The sequence below is a fragment of the Crocodylus porosus genome, unplaced genomic scaffold (assembly GCF_001723895.1).
Source record: "Crocodylus porosus isolate Cpor-Errol unplaced genomic scaffold, CroPor_comp1, whole genome shotgun sequence".
Lineage (NCBI taxonomy): Eukaryota > Metazoa > Chordata > Crocodylia > Crocodylidae > Crocodylus > Crocodylus porosus.
In genome coordinates this window covers 244509307-244528941 of record NW_017728886.1, presented here as the reverse complement: position 1 = coordinate 244528941, position 19635 = coordinate 244509307, and the positions used below count along the sequence as shown (strand labels likewise).

Here is a 19635-nt window from a genome sequence, read left to right as displayed (position 1 = left end):
GCAACGGAGATCGCCCCCTCCACCTGGCAGGAGCCAGGGAGTGTGGGGCTTTTTTTTTTTGTTAAGTGGCGGGATGCTGGGCCCAGGCGGGGCAGCCATTAATGGGGCTGGGAGATCAGGTGGGTGATGGGGCCTATTTGATTTGGAGATTCAGCCGATTCAGCGGTGGTTGAATCTCTGAATCGGATTCGGCCAAATCAATTCAGGACAGTGATTCGAATCACTGAATTAAATCACTGCCCCCCAAATTGGTTGAATCTGAAGCAAATATTAATTGCTTCACAAAGGCCTAGTGGTTACAGCACTTGGCTGAGAAAGAGGAGCTGTGGGTTCAAGGCTTTTCTCACGGAAGGTCCTAGAATCTGTTTTTTCTCATCCCTGAGCAAGTGCCCTAGCTGCTAGGCCATTGGGCTAAAATGTAAGAGGTTGTTCCTTTTCCATTTTAATTTAATCAGTTATGAACAAGGGAGAAAATTATGCCTCCATAGGTGGAAATAGAATCCACACAATGCATAAGTGCCAAAAATTGTCCTTAGCAATCAGAACTCTTGGTAGAGGTGATATCTTTTATTAAACTAGCTACCTAGTTGATCTAATAAAAGATACCACCTCTGCCAAGGGTTCTGATTGCTTTCACCTGTAGACCAACATGGTTATAACATTTATCCCTGAGAAATAGCTCTTAGATGGTAGGTAAGTGCCATGTGGAGCGGGAACAGGATTTTTAGTCCCTAAGTTTGGAATGATCTCTTACATTTCTGCCTGTAGGCATTTATGTAGCTGCCTGGGTCTTGAAAACACTGAACTGCTTGGTATCTATCTGTCACCTAACTTCTGAAGGAAATCACAGATTAAACATTCCCCACCTTGGGTCTGGACCTGGTTGGTGATTTCAGAGAATCCACAAAATCAGCCCAGAGCACTCATTTGTGATATAAAAGACCAGCTTCAAATCTTACATCTTCCTGATTTGGAGCAGGAACTTGATATCCCATGTCCTAGGAGAGTGCTTTGAGCACAAGCCTATGGTATATTCTAAATGGTCTCTCTCAATCTTTTGTGTTGAAGCTATTTCACTTCATAAAAAATAACTAAATCTGTACTGAGCCAGACAGAGAGTGAGGATGATGTTCCAGCATGGTGGTCAGGTGCTTACTTGAGAGACCCAGGTTCCACTTAACTATTTAAGTACTCCACTTAATATTTCCACTTAACTATTTAAGTATTATTTTGTTAGCAATGCCCAAGTGCTTTATATGATTCTAGACCTAAACTTGTGTCCTGTTCCACCCCTCTGGTTTGGCTGACTGTAATGCTTAAAGGAGGGATGCCTTTAGAATTACCTTTAAAGGGTGCTTCCAAAATGCTGCCAGATGGCTGGGCTACTACTACTAATCTGTTGCCTTGTCCGTCTACTCCCAAGCTTCCCTTTCTGTTCTTTTCACCCATATGTTTATAGAAATAAAAAAAATGAGATCTGTGGAGAAGACATTGTCTCTTTATTGCATGCTTGAACACTTATCATGATAGGGCTTTCACCTTTGAGAAGGGTTCTTAGTTATCACCATATTGCAAATAAATATATTAGTATAGCTGAGCCCTTTGAGAACACTTTCAGTACAAGAACAAGAATATTTCATAATGGGATTTTAAGTCTATTTTTTTTACTGTATGTTGTATCCTGGGCTCCCAAAGGTCCACACATTTTATGGCTTGTTTACAGACCCAATCATGTAGACACTGGGCACATCTACACGAGATGCTTACTATGTGGTAGCTTAATAACACTGAGCAGTAACATGCTGGTCAAAAACCATGCTAATAAGCTACTGTGCATTGTTGTTAGGCTCCTGTACAGTAACTGTCACAACCCCCCCCCCCGCCCCGTACATTGGCACTACTGTGCAGTAATTGTAGTTACTGAGCATTTAGTTAGTACTTCATTAACGATAAAAGTTAAGGATGAAAATTAAAGAATTTTTTTTGTGCAAAAAACTATTTGGTCTAATAAAAGATATCACCTCTACCACAAGCTTTGATTCCAGTCACTACTGTGCATTAATGAACATGTAGATGAGCCTACTGAGAAGTGCTCAGGCTTTCGTTTACTCCTCTAAATAAAGGTTTAGTGCAATAAGTAAGTCCTAAAGCCCTTTTTTGAATAAATGGTTACAGGGAGAGTTCCAAAAGTCCCATACCTTAAAGATTTGCACATAATCTTACAAGCCCCTCCTGCACACCTTCCCTCTTCCCCTCCCCTCATGAAATCTATGGCATTTTATAGGTAGAAGACTGGAACAAGGTGGTTTAGGAAGTTAACAGGAGAGCCTAACCACTTGATACAGAACACAGCTGGGACCCCTCCACCCCCAAGAATTTTAATTGACTTGTTTACAAATCCCTCTGTGTAATTGCATTGCAATACAAAAGTGAAACTGAATGATTAGTGCAGGAAAACATTTTTGTTAATTGTATTTTTCTTTGGGAAGTGTGGTTTAATATTTCAATGGCATATAAATATAGCAGTCAAAGTAAATGGCTGGTCAGAATGGCTTTTTTAGAAGAGTATAGTTTTGGGGGTTTTTTGGTCGTCATTGAGCTTAAACAATTAATAATTATGTGAATTTACTGCCTCTCTGAAGTGACACTGGTGGTGAGTACTGTCACTAATATATTGTTGAAGTGTAATTTCACATCATTAAAGTTAAGTTAGCTGACACATGTCACAGTAGCTTGTTGTATTAAGCTGCTGTTTTTGCCATTAAGGCTTTTTCCCCCCTTTGCTTTTTTTTCAATAGAAATTCATAGAGCTCTTTAATAAACCTTACATTTTAACACATTTTTTATGTTACTGGGGAAGGGTGGATAGATGGTTAGAGATGGATTGCTAGAGTGTGTGTGTGTGTGTGTGTGTGTGTGTGTGTGTGGGTGGGTGTGTGTTTGGAGAGAGAAAAATTGCAGGTTCATATTTTTTTCTACATCTAGATATTTTCCTTTAATAGAAGTTTGGAGTATAGAAGACAATTATAAGTGACCAGCAGATTGTTTTGGTTTGTTTGTTTATTGTTTTTTTCTAAGTGAATTAACTCTATTTTGAATCTCTTGACTGTGGGCCTGATTCTCCTCTTTTATTCCATGTTTCTTCCATTGGCCTTACTGGAGTTGTTATTGATTTGATTGCAAGAATCATGATGTTTATTTTTAAGTTCATATGCCATAAGCTTGAGATATACCTCCATCTGAAACCCCCCTCCCCCCCCGCAAAAAAAAAAAACACACAAGGGTGCTCTCATTTTTAGGTCCCTCAGTTAGCAATCACTTAAACTAAAGCATGCACTGATAGTATCTCAATATTTGCTACTACAGTTTGCATTCATATAAGAAAGTATTGAGATTTTTACCTTATTTTCTGTCAATTGCATAATGAAACTGATGTATTAAAATATTATTTCAAATGCAAGGGCTTTTCTACAATTTTTAATATTGGCTACAGTGAATCTGGGGCTAGGATGAGTGTTTGTTAGAGCGGAGGTTTTGAGTAGTGTTTTGCTTACAAAAGATAGCAACTCTAGAAAAGAAGTCTCTTTTCAGCAATATCTATTGCAATCTGATAAATTACTGATATGTCCTTTCCATAATATGTGAACATAATAGACTGTTTAAGTCCAAAGGGGTAGGAAGAGAATTCTTATTAGCTTTATTCTCTCCTTTCATTTGTTAAACCCCAAAGTTAATTAAAAATATCCATTTTCTGCTATCACTTCTGCTGCATACAACTACAGTTATTTTTTAAAGTCATCAGTTGTCTCTTCTTTCTTTCGATATCTTGGATTTTATTTCACAAAGACGTACAAAATGATTATTCATTGGTAAAGAAAAAACAGGCTACCATGACACACACCTGAACAAAGCCCAAGTTTCATGAAGAAAAGGGTGGGGGCAAGGAAATTTAAAAGACTTGCAGTAAAGTATGTAAACTGATTTGTACATAATGTTTCCAACAATCTCAGCGTTGTGTGGCATATAATTTATTTTCAGAAATGAGCTCTCTGTCTATTGTGTTTATTTTTACAACAGCTTTTGTGGTCTACAATAATCCTTCTGGTCTATACATTTTTCCAGCCTATGAACAAACAAAACAATATGCCATATCTGCATGTCTTTTTTTAATATAATGTAACAATGTATCTAATGTTATTAGCTCACTGAAGTAAACTGAAAGACTCCCAACAACTTCATAATAGACTTTGGGTTAGATTATATAAAAATGGTAGGTACAAGTGACCGAAAAGAGGATAATGGAGGTTACCATATGCATTTTTCAAAGGATTTAAGTGCATAAAGATTTGGGTCAAGGGTCGGTGGAATTTTCGGAAGTGCATAGGTGCTTATTCCCATTGAAATCAAAGAGAATTAGGCACCAATAACTAGATCAAGTAGAGGACTTATGCATCTCAATGACAGGCACTGTGGCACCTAACTTGAAGAATCCCACCCCCAAAGTGGAACACAGAACCTGAGAAACCAAATTTCTGCTTCCTGTATAGTGTTAAGTGCTTCTGAACAGTATCTAAAATAACATATAGTGGCCTAGAGCAGGGGTGCTCAACCCTAACCATTGCATCTGGCCTTCAGGGAACCCTTCAGGTCTGAAAAGTTTATGGTGGAAGAGCAGTGGTAGCTGCCAGATTTCTGGACCTGTGGGGAGCCCTGCAGGCTGGAGAAAACGTTAGATCAGAGCACAGAGTTAACCCCACCTCAATCCAGGTGCACAGGACACTTTTACATATGCTGCAGGAGTCTGGCAGGGGCTCACTTGAATTAGAGTGGCTCTGAAAGCGCTCAGATTAAAATGCTACTGTGTCTTGTGCATCAGTGTACCTACCCTTAAAAATGGCAGTGTGGGCACTTGAAATAAAACTCGTTTGACTTGAACTAAGTTTTAGTTCAAGTGCCCAGTTTCCCACCCCCCAACCATTTTTAAGCATGGAGACACCAATACAGGAGGATGCTGGAGCACGGTAATTGCCACACGGCAGCTGACTCAATTAATTAAGTCCGCTCCGACACATTGGAATTACAGAGTGTCGGAGAAGCCTCCATGCTCATGCACAGATGCCCACAGAGACTGGCTGGAGGTAGTGCGGGGCCCCGATCTGGCTGCATGGGACTGAGGGGACAGGTGTGGGGCCCTGATCAGCAACATAAGCTTCCAGGAAGCCACATAAAGCCGTAATTCAGCAGCACAGGGCCCTGATCTAGTTGGCAGCATAGGACCAAGAGAGTTGGCACAGGGCCCGATCCCAGTGCACAATGCCTGTTCTGGCTCATGGCACCAAAAGGTTGAACTCCACTGGACTAGAGTGATTTAGGTGCCAAGCTTTTCAGTCCTGATAAAGCTAAGGAGCTTCTTTGGAATTACAGGCTTTGAATGTTTGGCTTCTTGGTGATTTTAAGGGGAAAAACTGGGGCAGTGATGAGGCCCCTCCAAAGTTAGAGTGCAGCTGAGCAAGGTTTGCAAGATCACAATTTTGGACTTGGACACCTAAGTTCTACCAATGTGTTAGTTTAGGAGACACGAATCCTTTTTTTTTTAATCTATGGTTAAATGCTTTTGAAAATCCCACTCGGCTTCTGTCTTACTTTACAGATACCTAAGTGTCTTCTATAGAGATTAGTAAATAAGCAAGCACAAAGTCAGGTAAACTCAAAGGAGAATAAATACATTTAAAATTATGTTCCTAATAGTTTTAATGGGCTTATAGTTATAAGAGTAGACTTTGTGTTATGTATATGTGTGCCTGCTTGAGTAGGAATTATGGGAGATAATTTGCTATAATCACTTATTGCAGAATTTTTAACAATACATATTTTTGTTTGAAATGTTTGTGAAGTTAAAATAATATATTTTTATTGTTTTGGTTAAACCTCCCTTTAATGGAAATGTAGGCTGCATGTGGGCTTAATTTTTAAGGATTCAGATCTGTTCTGCAGGTATTGCATCTTTACTAACTGCTCCCACCAACTGCTGACTTCAGCTTCAAGCCAGACTGATCTGTTAGATGATGTTCCTGTAGTGGATGATTAATATAAACCTCCAGTACTAACTTCTGTAGTGTTCACTTTTACTTTCTCGAGCAATAGCACATAATTAGGCATCAGGGTAATATCCTATACAGGAAAATCTACTATTAAAACAAGCGTAGCGTTGATGGTATCCTTTAGGTTGTTCACAAACAGACTGCAAGTTTAGAATGGACCAGTGTGAACATCTAGCTTATGTTCCTTTTAACCACAGGCCACAGTATTTTGTTCTGAATTAATTCCTTTGGTCTTTTAGAATAAAAGCTCAAGCTTATATTAACTTTACATCTGTGACTCCTGAACTATTCATTACAACTCTAGCTTTGTCTAGGTTTAGTTTCCAATTACTGGATCTTAATATACTTTAATTTTCTGAAATGTAAAGTTCATTATGAAATCTTTGTATTTGTGTAGGCATTTTGGACTCATCGATTACCCCTGAACCCTTCAGCTTTCTCTTTCATAAACAAATTAGATTGATCTAATTGATTAAGGCACATTTTCCAGGCTTTAAGTAATTTATATGGTTCTTACCTGAACCCTCTCCAATGTAAGCAAAAAGTAAGTTAATACACCTTTAAAACATATATTTCACTAGTACTATTATTTTTATCTACCAAATTTATAATCACACTGAATTAATTTGATGGTACTTTTCCCTGTAAATTAATTTTGATAGGTATGAATTATATTCCATTCTTCAATCTTATATCAATCAGGTGTCATATCAACCATTCTGTTATTTTACAAGGGACATCAGGCCTATAATTATCCAGATCATTCTATTTTTCCTTTTTCAGCATGACCCATATTTAATTACTTCCAGTTTTCTGAACCTCCCACCATTGTTCAAAAACTTACTAACACTGAAAATGACTGAGCCAGACAACTTTGGCTAGACCTTTCAAAACTCTTGAATGCAAGTTATTCAGACATGCTAATTTAAACAGGTCTAACTTTAGAAACTGCGGTTTGCCATCTTTTTGCATTAACATTGGAACTGAAAGATCTTCATCATCTTACACTAAAATGTCAAATATAGAAATATAGAACCAAAATATTTTTTGAAAACTTCTGAACTGTCTGCACTTGTATTAAGATTTTACCATGTCCATTATATGAATAGAAAACAGCATTGTTAAGATTCTCTTAGTTTGTTTATATTTCATACTTTTCCAAATATGTAAAAAAAAAACAAAGCAAAACAAAAAAACCCTCCTAAATCATGTCTGGTTTGCTCGATTCCACTACAGCAGAATGAAAAACATAAATTGTAAGGAATGCAAGACCTTTTTGAGCATATTTTTCCTAGTGAAAGATGCAAAAATTCGAACATGTACCTTAGTGCTGTCACTTTGTTCAGTCCTGGGGTTTATAATAACAAAGTCTTGTTTGAATTTAGTAAGGAAAAAAATAACAGTTGATCTTTTCACTTAAAAGTATGAACTGTATATAATTTTCTGAGGAAAAAATAAACATCTATTTTCACTTCTAGGGGACAACATATCTGAATTAATGAATATTTGAATGTCATCTCCATTGTCAGGCATCCCTACAGCATATACCTATATTTTAATCTGCAGTATGTATAGTATTTCCTTAGTAAAAAAAATGTGTGCATTTGAATGATGTGCTATTTCTTGCTTTACTCTAGCTTTCAGCATGATTACAAGGCAACATCCAAGAAATCTTATTACTTAATTAATCAGATAGTTGGCTAAATCAAACAAAAAAATAGTATTAAAAATGGAATAGCCCCACACATCTTTAATTTATGAAAAATTACATAAATGGAAACAATTAACGTCTGGCTGAAGTTCTGGCAGCCTTGCCTCACTAAATGCAGTTTTCCTTGTAGTTGTTTAAAACATGTAACTAACAGTTTTTACTTGCTGTGGCAGCGCGCGACCTAGGGGTGCCGTGAATTCCCCTAGCGCCCTGCTACCGTGCCAAATCGGTCTTAAATGCACCCTCTTTCTCTTGCCCGCCATGTCGTTGATGTTGATGTAATAAAGGGGAGGCTGCCTTTCTACCCTCTTTGGCACGGTGCCTTGATGTATCTTGGCTTGGTCTAGTCGCCCGGTGCACTCCCACCTCTGGGCTGCACGTAAGTCCCACCATCACCCATGCCCTCATGGGTCCCCGGACTTGTCTCCCCGCGGCTCTCATAGCCCCCACTGGGGCCAGTCTCCCTGCAGCTCCCGTAGCCCCCACCGGGGCCCGTCTCCCTGTGGCTCCCGTAGCCCCCACTGGGGCCTTGACTCATGGCTCCCACAATTGAGGATCAGGTGGCCATAGCCGTGCCTGGCCCCCAGACCCTTTTCCTGGGTCTCACGCCCACTGGGCTCCTCACCATTGAGGCTCAGGTGGCCACAGCCATGCCTGGCCTCCAGAGCCCCTTTCCAGGTCTTGTGCCCCACTGGAGCTTCTCGCCTGCACCCCCACTGGGTTCCTCCTGATGCTGCCCACACTGGGGCTGGGGTCAGGACACCACAAAACGCAGCACCCTCTCCGGCACCAGGAACCCCCCACTACTGGGGAGCTCCCACGAGGCCTCCTCCAACCCCTACAGCCTCACCTGGTCCTCCAGTCTTATACAACAACAAACAACCAATATAATAACCCAAGCCAATCAGCTGTAACTCAAACATAGGCCTCCTGGCTGAAACCTAACTCTAAATAAACGTTCTGTAACCCACACCATATCGCACCTGTAACTATTGGCTATACCTTCAGGCCTTTCTCCTTTCTTTCCTTTCAGGATTAAGTTCTTTTCCTCAGCCTAACTGTGCCCCTTCGACCCAGCCGCCAGTCAAGAGAGGGAGGGAGAGACAGAGAGAGAGCTCCCGCAGCCTCCTGTCTCTGTTTTATAGCAGTCAGCCCTGCCCCTTCTGGTCAGCTGACCCATTAGGTGCCAGCCCTTAGCTCCTCCTGGTTGCCCCTAGCAACCAGCAGCTGAGCCCATACTACTGTTTTCCAGTAGCAGGCACCTTAGTGCCCTGCTACACTAGTGTTTAGAGATGGTCAAAGTAGAGAGAACTTTTCCAGTTTTTAAAGGTATCTTCATTTGAAAAATTGTTTTGTGGTGATCTATTGTGCAGTCATAAATGTATACCCTTCAAGGAGAAAATACATGTGTATAATTGAGTAAAATATGTGATGGAAGATGCAATGTTAGATCTTTAAAAAAGATGCAGCAATTTTTGCAAATATTTTTCATTTGACTATGGTCTGAAGATTTTTGCTTCCATTGGGTTCGTTCAGTGAGGTCATTTGGACAACCCAGTTTCACGAGCAAAAATATCTATGCAAAGTAGGTTTCAAGGTTACCTGTGTGTATATTCATTCAGTCAAGAAAAGGTCAAAAACATGTGTGAGAAAAGTAGTGTGATTTATCTGACCGATTACAAATAAATTTGAATAGCGAATACTGACAGCAAACTTTCTGTGATAATTCCATGCAGTACAAAACTTACAAAAGCATTTAATTAAAATGCATTTTAAAAAGATGAGATTATTTTATTGGCATCTTTTAATTAAGGGGTAGGGGAAAAGAACAAAATAGATGAGAGAAATTGTTGCATATTTTTCTATGAATTCTAGTCGGTTGTGCTGGCTATGCATTGGTAGCCTTATACTCAATCACAAAGTGTTCTATCAAGCTAATTTAGTTAAATTTCTTTATCAGTGAGACATGTTGCTCAATTTTATACCATTAAACTCTGTAATGCCACAAGGGTCATCTCTTTAGCAAATATTCTGGCACCTCTACTAAATCTCCTCTTCCTTTATACATAGGCAAATATGTGAAGAAACAAATTACTGGCACAACTAGCCACAAAAGATAAACTAATTCCAAAAGAAATCAGTGATTGTTGAATTGTAAAAAGTGTGTGTATTACCCTTTCACATAAAGGAAAGCCAAAAATAATAAGTGTGCATCTTCCTATTTACTGTTATGAGGATAGTTTTGCCCTCCTCTGGACTTGGTGTGCATGCATTTGCATATGTGTGGCTTTGTTCCTTCAACTTTCAGTATATTCAGTAACAAACATAATGGGTTGTCTTTATTGTATTATGTGGACATGGACAGAGAAATTACTTTCCTTTTATCATTTTCCTACAAAGTTTTTTTATTTCTTACAAAGATATCTCCTAACTTTGAAATTCAATGGAGTTTATATACTAGAGAGTTTTACAGTTTTAACTATACTAATAATTAAATTCATAGTTGTACAAATATAACTGTTTGGGAAACAAAATAAGCATTATTAGAATCAAGTACACTTACATTAGTATAACAAAGGCCATACACAAATTCATACTGGTATGCATTACTAATATACAGGTATACACTACTAATACATGCAAGTATCGTCAAAAATATTTAAGTAGCTAATTTCAGCTAGAAATCCCAGGAATGGCATGTGATTGCCCTTTCTAGCTGAATAAAATAAATCCTCTAAAAATGTCAGCCTATTCAAGGCTTAATTACATTTCTTATCTTGTGCTATTATTTATTTATTTATTTCCCGCCTCTTTTGTTTCTGTTTCAAAGCATTTGGACATAATGAGTGTCCTGATCCTGGAGTACCAATCAATGCACGGCGTTTTGGTGACAACTTTCAGTTGGGGAGTTCAATTTCTGTCATTTGTGAAGAAGGATTTATTAAAACGCAAGGAACTGAAACAATTACTTGCATACTGATGGATGGAAAAGTAATGTGGAGTGGGCCAATTCCTAAGTGTGGAGGTACGTGAACTTTCCGCTTTTAGATTCCTGGTAATTTATTGTAATTTATTTTAATCTGTTTATTGGGTGCATGTACATGTGCAATTAGCACATAGTAATAAACTCCAGTACAATTCACCCTAGAGTTTATTGCTCCCACGCACAGCATTTACATGTATGCCTAGAACCACAGGTAATGAACCAGGGCAGAGCAGCCTCAGCTGCTGGCCCTGGAGGTTAGCTTGCCAGCCCGGCACTGCTCCATGCTGGCTTAACATACTGCAGAGGGGCGGGCTAGGGCTAGGTTGCTACAGTGTGTGGCTAGCTAACAGGCATCCCCTCACACTTCAGCACCCTCATGCCCCAGCGAGCCCTGGTCATTATCTACACACGTGTTTTGGTGCACAATAGCTACTCCTCTGTAGGGTAGTACTTGTCTCCATATAGTACTATCCTACAGCGAAGTTAATTTACTGCACTGTAATACAGGTACACATGCAGGCAGTGGCACTTTACTGAGGAGCTAATTAGTCAACTCTGCAGTAAAGTATACCTGTAGATGCACCCATAGAGTAAAATCCACAGTTGGGCCCAGGTCCAAGACACTTAATTCACTTAAGCAAACTTAGAGTTTCAGTTGTGGGGCTTAGTGATGCAAAAGCTGTTTTTGTTCTTCCTATTTTCTAGCTATTACAAAAAAATTTACAGTTGGTCTCTCTCAGGCAATTTTCTTGAAAATTTGTTTGAGGAAATCTTTGGTGGAAGACTTAAATTTGCTTATACAAACAAGCAGCAGAAATGTGCTAATAAGGTGCAAATATGGATAATAAATGCAAATTATCCCTAGTAAGTTATGCAAATATACATTTTTTTCTGTTGGCAAGTTGTTTACGTTTTTATTAAATGTTAAGTTATTTAATTTTTCTTAAAGAATGAGTTGCTATTGAAACAAATAAAATACCTCACAAGACAGACAAACAAGAAGAAAACTCCCCCCCACCGAAAGCATAGTTTGATAATGATAATAGCCATATGTTAGGAGATTACCATATTTAAGTGTAAGATTATACTTTGCACATATGTGTACATGTTAACTCTAAGGAATGTCATCTGGTGTTAAAGCTAGCATGTGTTGTGCATAATCGCATGTTAAGGATTAATAGCCTCACTAACAGACTACTTGGACCTGTCACTGAAGGGCTGTGGGCAGTACTGAGGCTAGGAACTTCTGACTGAGGGGCAGTTTGGCCAGCATAGGAGTGATTCATATTATGGGAAGTCTGGGGGTGGAAAGGGAAATGTTGTGGGGCAGGGAGGTGGCAGCCCAGCAGCTCCCCATCCAGCAATCCACTGTCTGTTTCCCCATCTACTCCTACCTCCCTGCCCCCTCCCCCTGCTCCTCCCTCACATACCTCCCTGTACCAATTCATCCCTTTCTTTTCCCTCCCCACTCACCCCCTTCTCCATTCTTCTCCTGCCTGGTTCTCCCCAGTTGTCAGTCCAGGGCCATAAAATCCTGGATGAAAGCTAGTCCACCCAGAAACAGTGTTTCCTGGGATAGATGAGGATTGTAAATTAGTGGTTTTATCCCATATGAGAAGCCAGAAGTTAATTGAACTCAAACTGGGTTGCACAGCTCAAAAATAATCCTCACCTGAAGTGGCATAACTTTAATATGCCTAAAGGGCATTTAGCACTTGTTAATGAGGTGTAATATGTGATTGTTCAGATTTTAAATGCTCTTAACATCATTTAATTGCAACGTGTAATCTCACCCTAATGTTCTGACTTTGAATTTAATTTATTTTAACAGGGAATTTATACTGGTCATTAATTTCAATTCTAGAGATGGTGTGAAAGGAAAGAAATCTGATTATTGTTTTTTCCTTGTGTTTGATACGACATTAAAACATGCCATAGTGACCTGACATCATGAAAATTTTTGACCAAGTTTGTTGCCATTGTAAATGGGTAGAATCTCAGTAAAATGAAGATTCATTCATTTAACAGAAGCAAAAAAAAAAATTGGCTACTTATTTGGACTGATCAAGGTGTTAATAACATTTGCTGTACCTAATTTTAAGTCCACCAATTACATTTTTTCTATGTATGTTTACCTTGAAATTTCAGTTGGACAATATATTTATTTACTTTGCTTTCTAATCTGTTGGGAGATGTTTCTGTGAGCTGTTAAGATCTGAAGAGTCTACTTTGGTGGCATTTGCATATCATATGTGGAGGGAATGCCTTAAATCCCCTGCAAGATTCACAGGGTTATTGATGCTTAATTACAAAATGCTTGTAAAGCAATTTGAAATGTTTCGATAAAAAATGACAGCATAGGAATGTGTACATGAAAAGATATCCTGCTCATTTGATATTGAGATATTAATAGAAAATAAACACAGAAGTAGGAAAGGCAATTATCTTGATCCCCATTCTACAATAATCCATACATGAAAAATAAAGCCAAATAGCTCGAACAGCAGAATGTTCTGGCATTGATAGACTGACAGAGAAGTAACAGTTATAGTAATCACCAGGGGTCCTGGTTTTCTCTGATAAAAAAATCAGAAATTCTCTAACAAAAAATCTCAAATTCTCTGACAAAACCCCCAAAATCTGTTACTAAAATTAAAAGTCCCCTGCAGCACCCCCCAGCCCTGCTGGTGCCACTCTCTACCCCGAAAGCCTCCCCAATACTGCTAGTGCCTCTCACTGCTCTCACAACAGCATCCTGCTCTACTCATGCCTCTTGCCCCCGACCCACAGCCTCTGCCCCCAGGTGCCAGGGCTATGGGGCCAGGGACCCAAGTCTACAGCTCCCTGCCCACAACAGCAGGCAGATGCAGCAGAAGCATAATGGAGCCAACTCCCCCACTGCTACCACCTGCTCGGGTAGGGGCAGGGCCAGCTCTTGGCTGCCCCCAGCCCTGCTGGTGCCCCCACCCCAGCCATGATCTGCATCCCCCCAGCCCTGCCAGAAGGGCCAACTGCAAGCCCCTCTTACCTCAGGCTCCCAGAGAAGAGTGAGGCTGAGCTGAGCTGAGCAAAGCGGAGCTGTGGCTGAGTGAGAGCCTCAGGCCCTGCCCTTTCCCTCCCCCTCCTGGCAGGGCTGGGGTTTCCCGCCCTGTTTTCAAACAGCTTTTGCAGGCTGGAGCTCAACAAGTCTGCAGAGCTCTTTGCAAAAGTAGGGAATCCATGGGTTTCTCTGCTAAAAGGAGAAATCTGCATTTTCCTTGATAAAAAGGAGAAATCCGTGGTTTACTCTTTTCTCCATGGGAAATGGAAAACCCAGATCCCTGGTAACCACCACTTACTGCATAGGCTCTGATCTCTATTTTTGCTGGGGCGGGGGTGTTGGTAAGATAATGCCACTCCCCAGCCCCTGCATGGCTGGACGAGAGCTGAGTGGAACCAATGGCAGGTAGGGGAGGTTGTGGGCTGCCTGATGTAGGCTCAGGACTCCCCACACTGCAGTTCTCTCCCTGGGAGCCCTGTGCCACACACAGCACCATGGTAAAGCACTCTCTGCCTGCCCAGCTGCAGCAGAGGGCACAACTCTGTACCACCATACCTGCTCCTGTAGGGTGGGCAGGGGGTGCCTTGCCATGGTGGTGTGGCCAATGCAGGGCTTTTTGGGGAAGGGAAGCAGAACAGGGAGCCCTGAGTCTGCAGCAGGCAGTCCACATCCACCTCCAACCCATGCAAAAATCTAGAGACACATACCCCTGCATTGTCTCCCTCCCGGGAATGTGCACAGCAGCAAGGAATGCCTGCACCCCCAGTCCCTGAATGAGCTCCCAATGGCTTCATCTCACTCCCCACCCCAGCACTGGGCCCCATGCACCACCCTGGCTGGGCAGTGCCCCCAGCCCCTGCCCTACTCCTTCCCTCACCATGGCAGCCTCAATTGGCCCCCACCCTGCCATAGATTTACCTGAAGGCAGCTGGGGGAGCTGGTCTCCACTGCTGCCTGGGGCTGTATTCAGGTCATGCTTGTGTGTGTGCATTAACATGACACTGTCTGCATACTGCTTCCCACAGCCTCTTGTAGGCGAGAACTGTGCCAGCCTATAAGGGAAACCTGCCATTTCCTATGTTTTTCCATGGTGAACAGAAAACCCAGATCCCTTCACAATATTCTGTTGGGTTTTTTTATAACAGGAGTCTTAAGAAAGCAACACTCAATATAACGTGTCTTGCTAGTAACTACACTGAAGCTACTACTACTTCTGACCAAATCCATTGAGAGGATACTGATGAATACATGCTAATACTTTAGTGTACATCTGTGAGCTTTAACAGTCAGGCTTCAAGCAAGATAAGGTTCAGAAGTCATGATGCTAGACAAACCAATATAAGCCAAACTGACATGAACAGAAGTGATCCAAACATAGAATCATAGGAAAGTAGGGTTGCTCAAGGCAGGATCATCCCTGACTAAATCATCCTAGCCAAGTGTCCATCTAACCTGCTCTTGAAATTTCCAGGGACAGAAATTCAACCATTTCTCTAATTAGCATCTTCCAGTGCTTCACCCTTGTAATCAGAAAGAATAGAATACTGCCCAATTACATCATTGGCAATGTTTGTTCAGCTTTTAGCAGTCCACTCCCACATCAGGTAGACTCACAAGTTTGCATTACTGAAGTATTCTGTATTGTGTGCTTATTTCCTGTTGTATTAGAAAATAGGACCTTCTGCTTTTGGAGTTATTTATCTTTAAAAGTATTTATGAACTAGGACCTACCTATCTTCAGGTATATCTGACTCGAATGTAGAGTACTTTGACCCTGCTATCCACAGTAGTGCTTCTGCTCCACAGTCCCTCAACAATACAGTTCATTCCTGGTGAAAATAAAGATGAGTCCAAGTCTTACCACTTCTAAAGTTCAGTGTTATCCACATGTCCTTGTATCAGGCTGTCAAAACTAACAGTAGACAGAGAAAGGGGATGATGACCTGGTTACATCTCCTTGTTTGTTGAAATAGCAAACCCGATAAAGAAAATGGTAAATGAGTTCTGTTTTTGTCTCCAAACTTTAACTTAGAAAACTATATTCCTCATGTTTTTTAAAACAAAGCTTGGAAAAGGTCTTCATTAGATAGCAAGCCTTGTAACAAAGTTTAATGCCATTATGTATTTTCATGCATTGGTGCACAGTCATACTGTACACTCCTTATCCAGTTTATTTGCCATGGTAAAATATTACTTGGATTAGTAGCATCATTATATACAGATGGATTAGTTTCATTAGTTAAATTTCATCATATGCTTTTAACAGCTTTGCTGATTAGGGTTGAGTTGCTGAATTTGGGCCTAAGAACATTTTTTAGGCCCTGGTACTGCTCGGGGGAATCAGGGACTCTCCCATTTCCTGCTAGTCCCCCTTGGCAAGTTTATAGGTGGCCACCAGATCCCCTCTCAGCCTTCTTTTGTGGAGGCTGAACAGGTTCAGGTCCTGTAGCCTCTCCTCATAGGGCCTGCCCTGCTGCCCCCAGTCATGCGGGTGGCCCTCCTCTGGACCCTCTCCATGTTGTCCACATCCCTTCTGAAGTACAACATCCAGAACTGGATGCAGTACTCCAACTGCGGCCTGAGCAGTGTCACATAGATGGGGAGGATTACCTTGCAAGTACTTTGCACTTGTCAGTATTAAAACCCATCCTGTTCTCATCTGCCCACCCCTGTAACCTGTCAAGATCTAGTTGTAGCCTGTCCCTCTCTTCTAGCATGCTCACTTCTCCCCACATCTTAGTGTCATCCACGATTTTGAACAGGGTGCTTTTTACCCCCCTGTCCAAGTCACTGATGAAGATGTTGAACGTGTGGGCCTGAGGATCGAGCCCTGTGGAACCCCACTACCCACATCCCTCCAGGTCCATCACCCCTCTCTGGGTGCAGCCTCCAGCCAACTAGTGACCCATTTGATTGTGTAGGTATTGAAGCCACAGTCTCCTAGTTTTTTAATGAGAATGGGGTTAAAGACAGTGTCAAAGGCCTTCCTAAAGTCCAGAAAGACTACATCCACTGCTACCCCTGCTTCTAAGGATTTTGTGACCTGGTCATAGAAGTCCATAGAGGTTGGTCTGACAGGACCTGCCTCCAATGAACCCATGGTGGTTGCCCCTAAGCATAATCTCCCCTGCTGGCCCCTCATAGACATGTGCCAGAATAATTCTCTCAAAAAGCTTACGAGGTAAGACTAACTGGCTTATAGTTCCCTGGGTCCCCCTTCCTCCCTTTTTTTCAAAATGGGAGCCACATTGACCCTTGTCCTCTGGCACCATATCAGAGCACCATGAATGCTTGTAAAGCCATGCCGGGGGTCCCTCACTGACCTCTGCTAATTCCCTCAGTACTCTGGGGTGGAGATTGTCAGGACCTGCTGATTTAAATATGTCCAGTCCCTCCAGAAGTTCCCTGACTAGGTCCTTACTGACCCTAGGCCTGGGTGTGCCTCCCCTGGGACCTATGGGGGTCCTGGTGGAGGGGGGGTGACCCAGTCCCTGCTCAGAAAAGTGGAGGCAAAGAAATTGTTAAATAGGTTAGCTTTGCTGTCTGGTGCGATGACCAGATTTCTTACCATGTCCTGCAAAGGCCCCATGTTACCTGGTACCTTCTTTTTGCCCCCTATGTATTTAAAAAAGGACTTCTTGTTGTCCTTGATCTGGGTAGCTAGTCCCAGTTCCATCTCTGCCTTGCCTTTCCTGACCACCCCCCCTATAGCCCTAAGCACCCAAGGTATAGTCCTCCCTGATAATGGCCCCTCCCTTCCATTGTGTGTATGCCTCCTTTTTAGCTAGGAGGCATTCCTGGATGCTTTGGTGAGCCATGGAGGCTTTTGCACCCTCTTGCCCCCTTTGATCCGAGTTGGGATTACCTCCCTTTGGACTAGGAGGATCATCTCCTTAAGGAGCGACCATTCTTCTTGTGCACCTGACTCCCCTTCCCTATGGGACCTCAGTGCCTCCCCAACAATTTTCCTTACCTCATTGAAATCCACCTTCCTGAAGTCCAGGGCTGCTGCCTTGCTGTGGGCTTTTACCACCTTGTGCTGGATGGTAAATTCCAGCCAGCGATGGTTGCTGTCACCCAGGTTGTCGAGCACCCATAGCCCCCTCACCAGGTCATCACCCATGGCCAGGACCAGGTCCAACAAGGCATCTCCCCTGGTGGGGCTGTGCACCTCCTGTGTTAGATGGAGGTCCTGTATCTCAGCTAGGAACCTACATGAGCAGTCAGACCAGACTCTTTCCAGCAGATGTCTGGAAAGTTCAGGTCACCCATGATGACCACATCCTTTGATTTAACTGCCTCCATGAGCTGACTTAAGAATTCCCTTTTCTTAATAATGTGATTGAATGAAGAATACTGGATAGTTTGTATAATATAATCAAAGTAGTCTAGGCAGGATGGTAACAAGGGTGACTGAGTCACATGGATAATAATATCTGGGTATATTATTTGGATTTTTTTTTTATTTCCCTGCATCTAACTACTCATTTTACAAACTGTGTAACCATTTGTAATAGATACTAACCTAAAAAGTTTATTTAATTCAGTGCAATCATTGATGTTCTCATTAAGCACTGGCAGTAATTCTTTGATTATGTTAATCATACATAAGCAGTACTGTCACTTTGATCTATTATGCAGTTTGTGGAGCTAGACGACACTACCAATGAAAATAAAAACTGGTACATTCATTGGTATATGGAGAAGCTGAATTAATCTGGAAATATTTAAAAATGCTTAGCTGTATGCAAAACTGTCTCATCAAAGGGTAATCTGAGGCACTGATTGGGACATTCATTTGAATCCTAGATATTAGGGTTCCCTTTGATAAATTTGAATTGGATTTATTAACTAGTTGCAAAATTAGATATATTTTTAGAAGTGAGGTTACAGATTAAAAACAAACAAAAAGTAGCTTTAGAAACAGAATTTTGTAGCCAGCAGTACAGCTGGTTTAGTTTGATAAGCTGATATGTTAATTAATCAGAGTTCACAAAAGAATATTAGTGTTCAGTTTTAATCAGTTCAGTATGTGTGATTGATGACTGCCTGTATATAGTTATGAAATATAGGGTGAAATCTAATCTACTTGCATAAAACCCATCCTGTCTGCAGGTGACATATAGAAGGATCATAAATACAAATTTCACTCCTAAAACAGAGCTAGTAAGTAAGGCTATGAAGGTTTTCTGCTTAGATTTCTATCTGCTTTCTCAGCATTTGAGCTGAAAATGCAGCCAAAGTTCAACTATGTCCATTGTTCAGAGGGCTGGGCAATTAGAATCACACAGATATGGGACCCCTTGGCTCCTGTCACAAAAGGACCTTGTAATATTTTGCCAGCTTGATTGAATGGCAGTTGCATCCATGACTTTCTAATTTAGGCTTCATTGGTATAGAGTGCTTGTCATGCTCCTTCGCAATCTGGTTGAGTAGGCTTTTTAAAAAAGAGCTGATGATGTGAACCTATAGAGTTTCCAGTGCTAGTCAGTTCTGACCCCAGATGTTTATCAATTGTTGGTATCTGTTAGCATTTGGTTTAACTCATACCAACATACTGGCAGTTTTTGGCTCATCCCCTCCTAATTATCATGCATGGAAATAAATAGGGATTATTAAAGTTTATTTAAGGATTTTGATGTTTGGTATGGTTCTTGTTTGTGTGAGAAGAGTTTGACTGATGACAGCTTCCATTAATCATATTCATCTAGGGTATTCTGTTTTCCTTTGTACATGTAAATGACAGTTTTCTAGCTAGTTACCTGGGTGTTTTTGACTGTCCCTCTCTGCCATGGAT

At 41.2% G+C, this 19635-nt stretch overlaps 1 protein-coding gene across 1 annotated transcript in view; it reads left to right on the top strand.

Moving 5' to 3' along the window:
* Nucleotides 1-19635, top strand: part of LOC109317324 (CUB and sushi domain-containing protein 3-like) — a 250480-nt gene that overhangs the window by 159286 nt on the left and 71559 nt on the right. The window contains exon 8 of the mRNA XM_019545967.1: nucleotides 10643-10837. Within this exon, the coding sequence (XP_019401512.1) occupies nucleotides 10643-10837 (195 nt within the window). The remainder of the gene's footprint in view (nucleotides 1-10642; nucleotides 10838-19635) is intronic.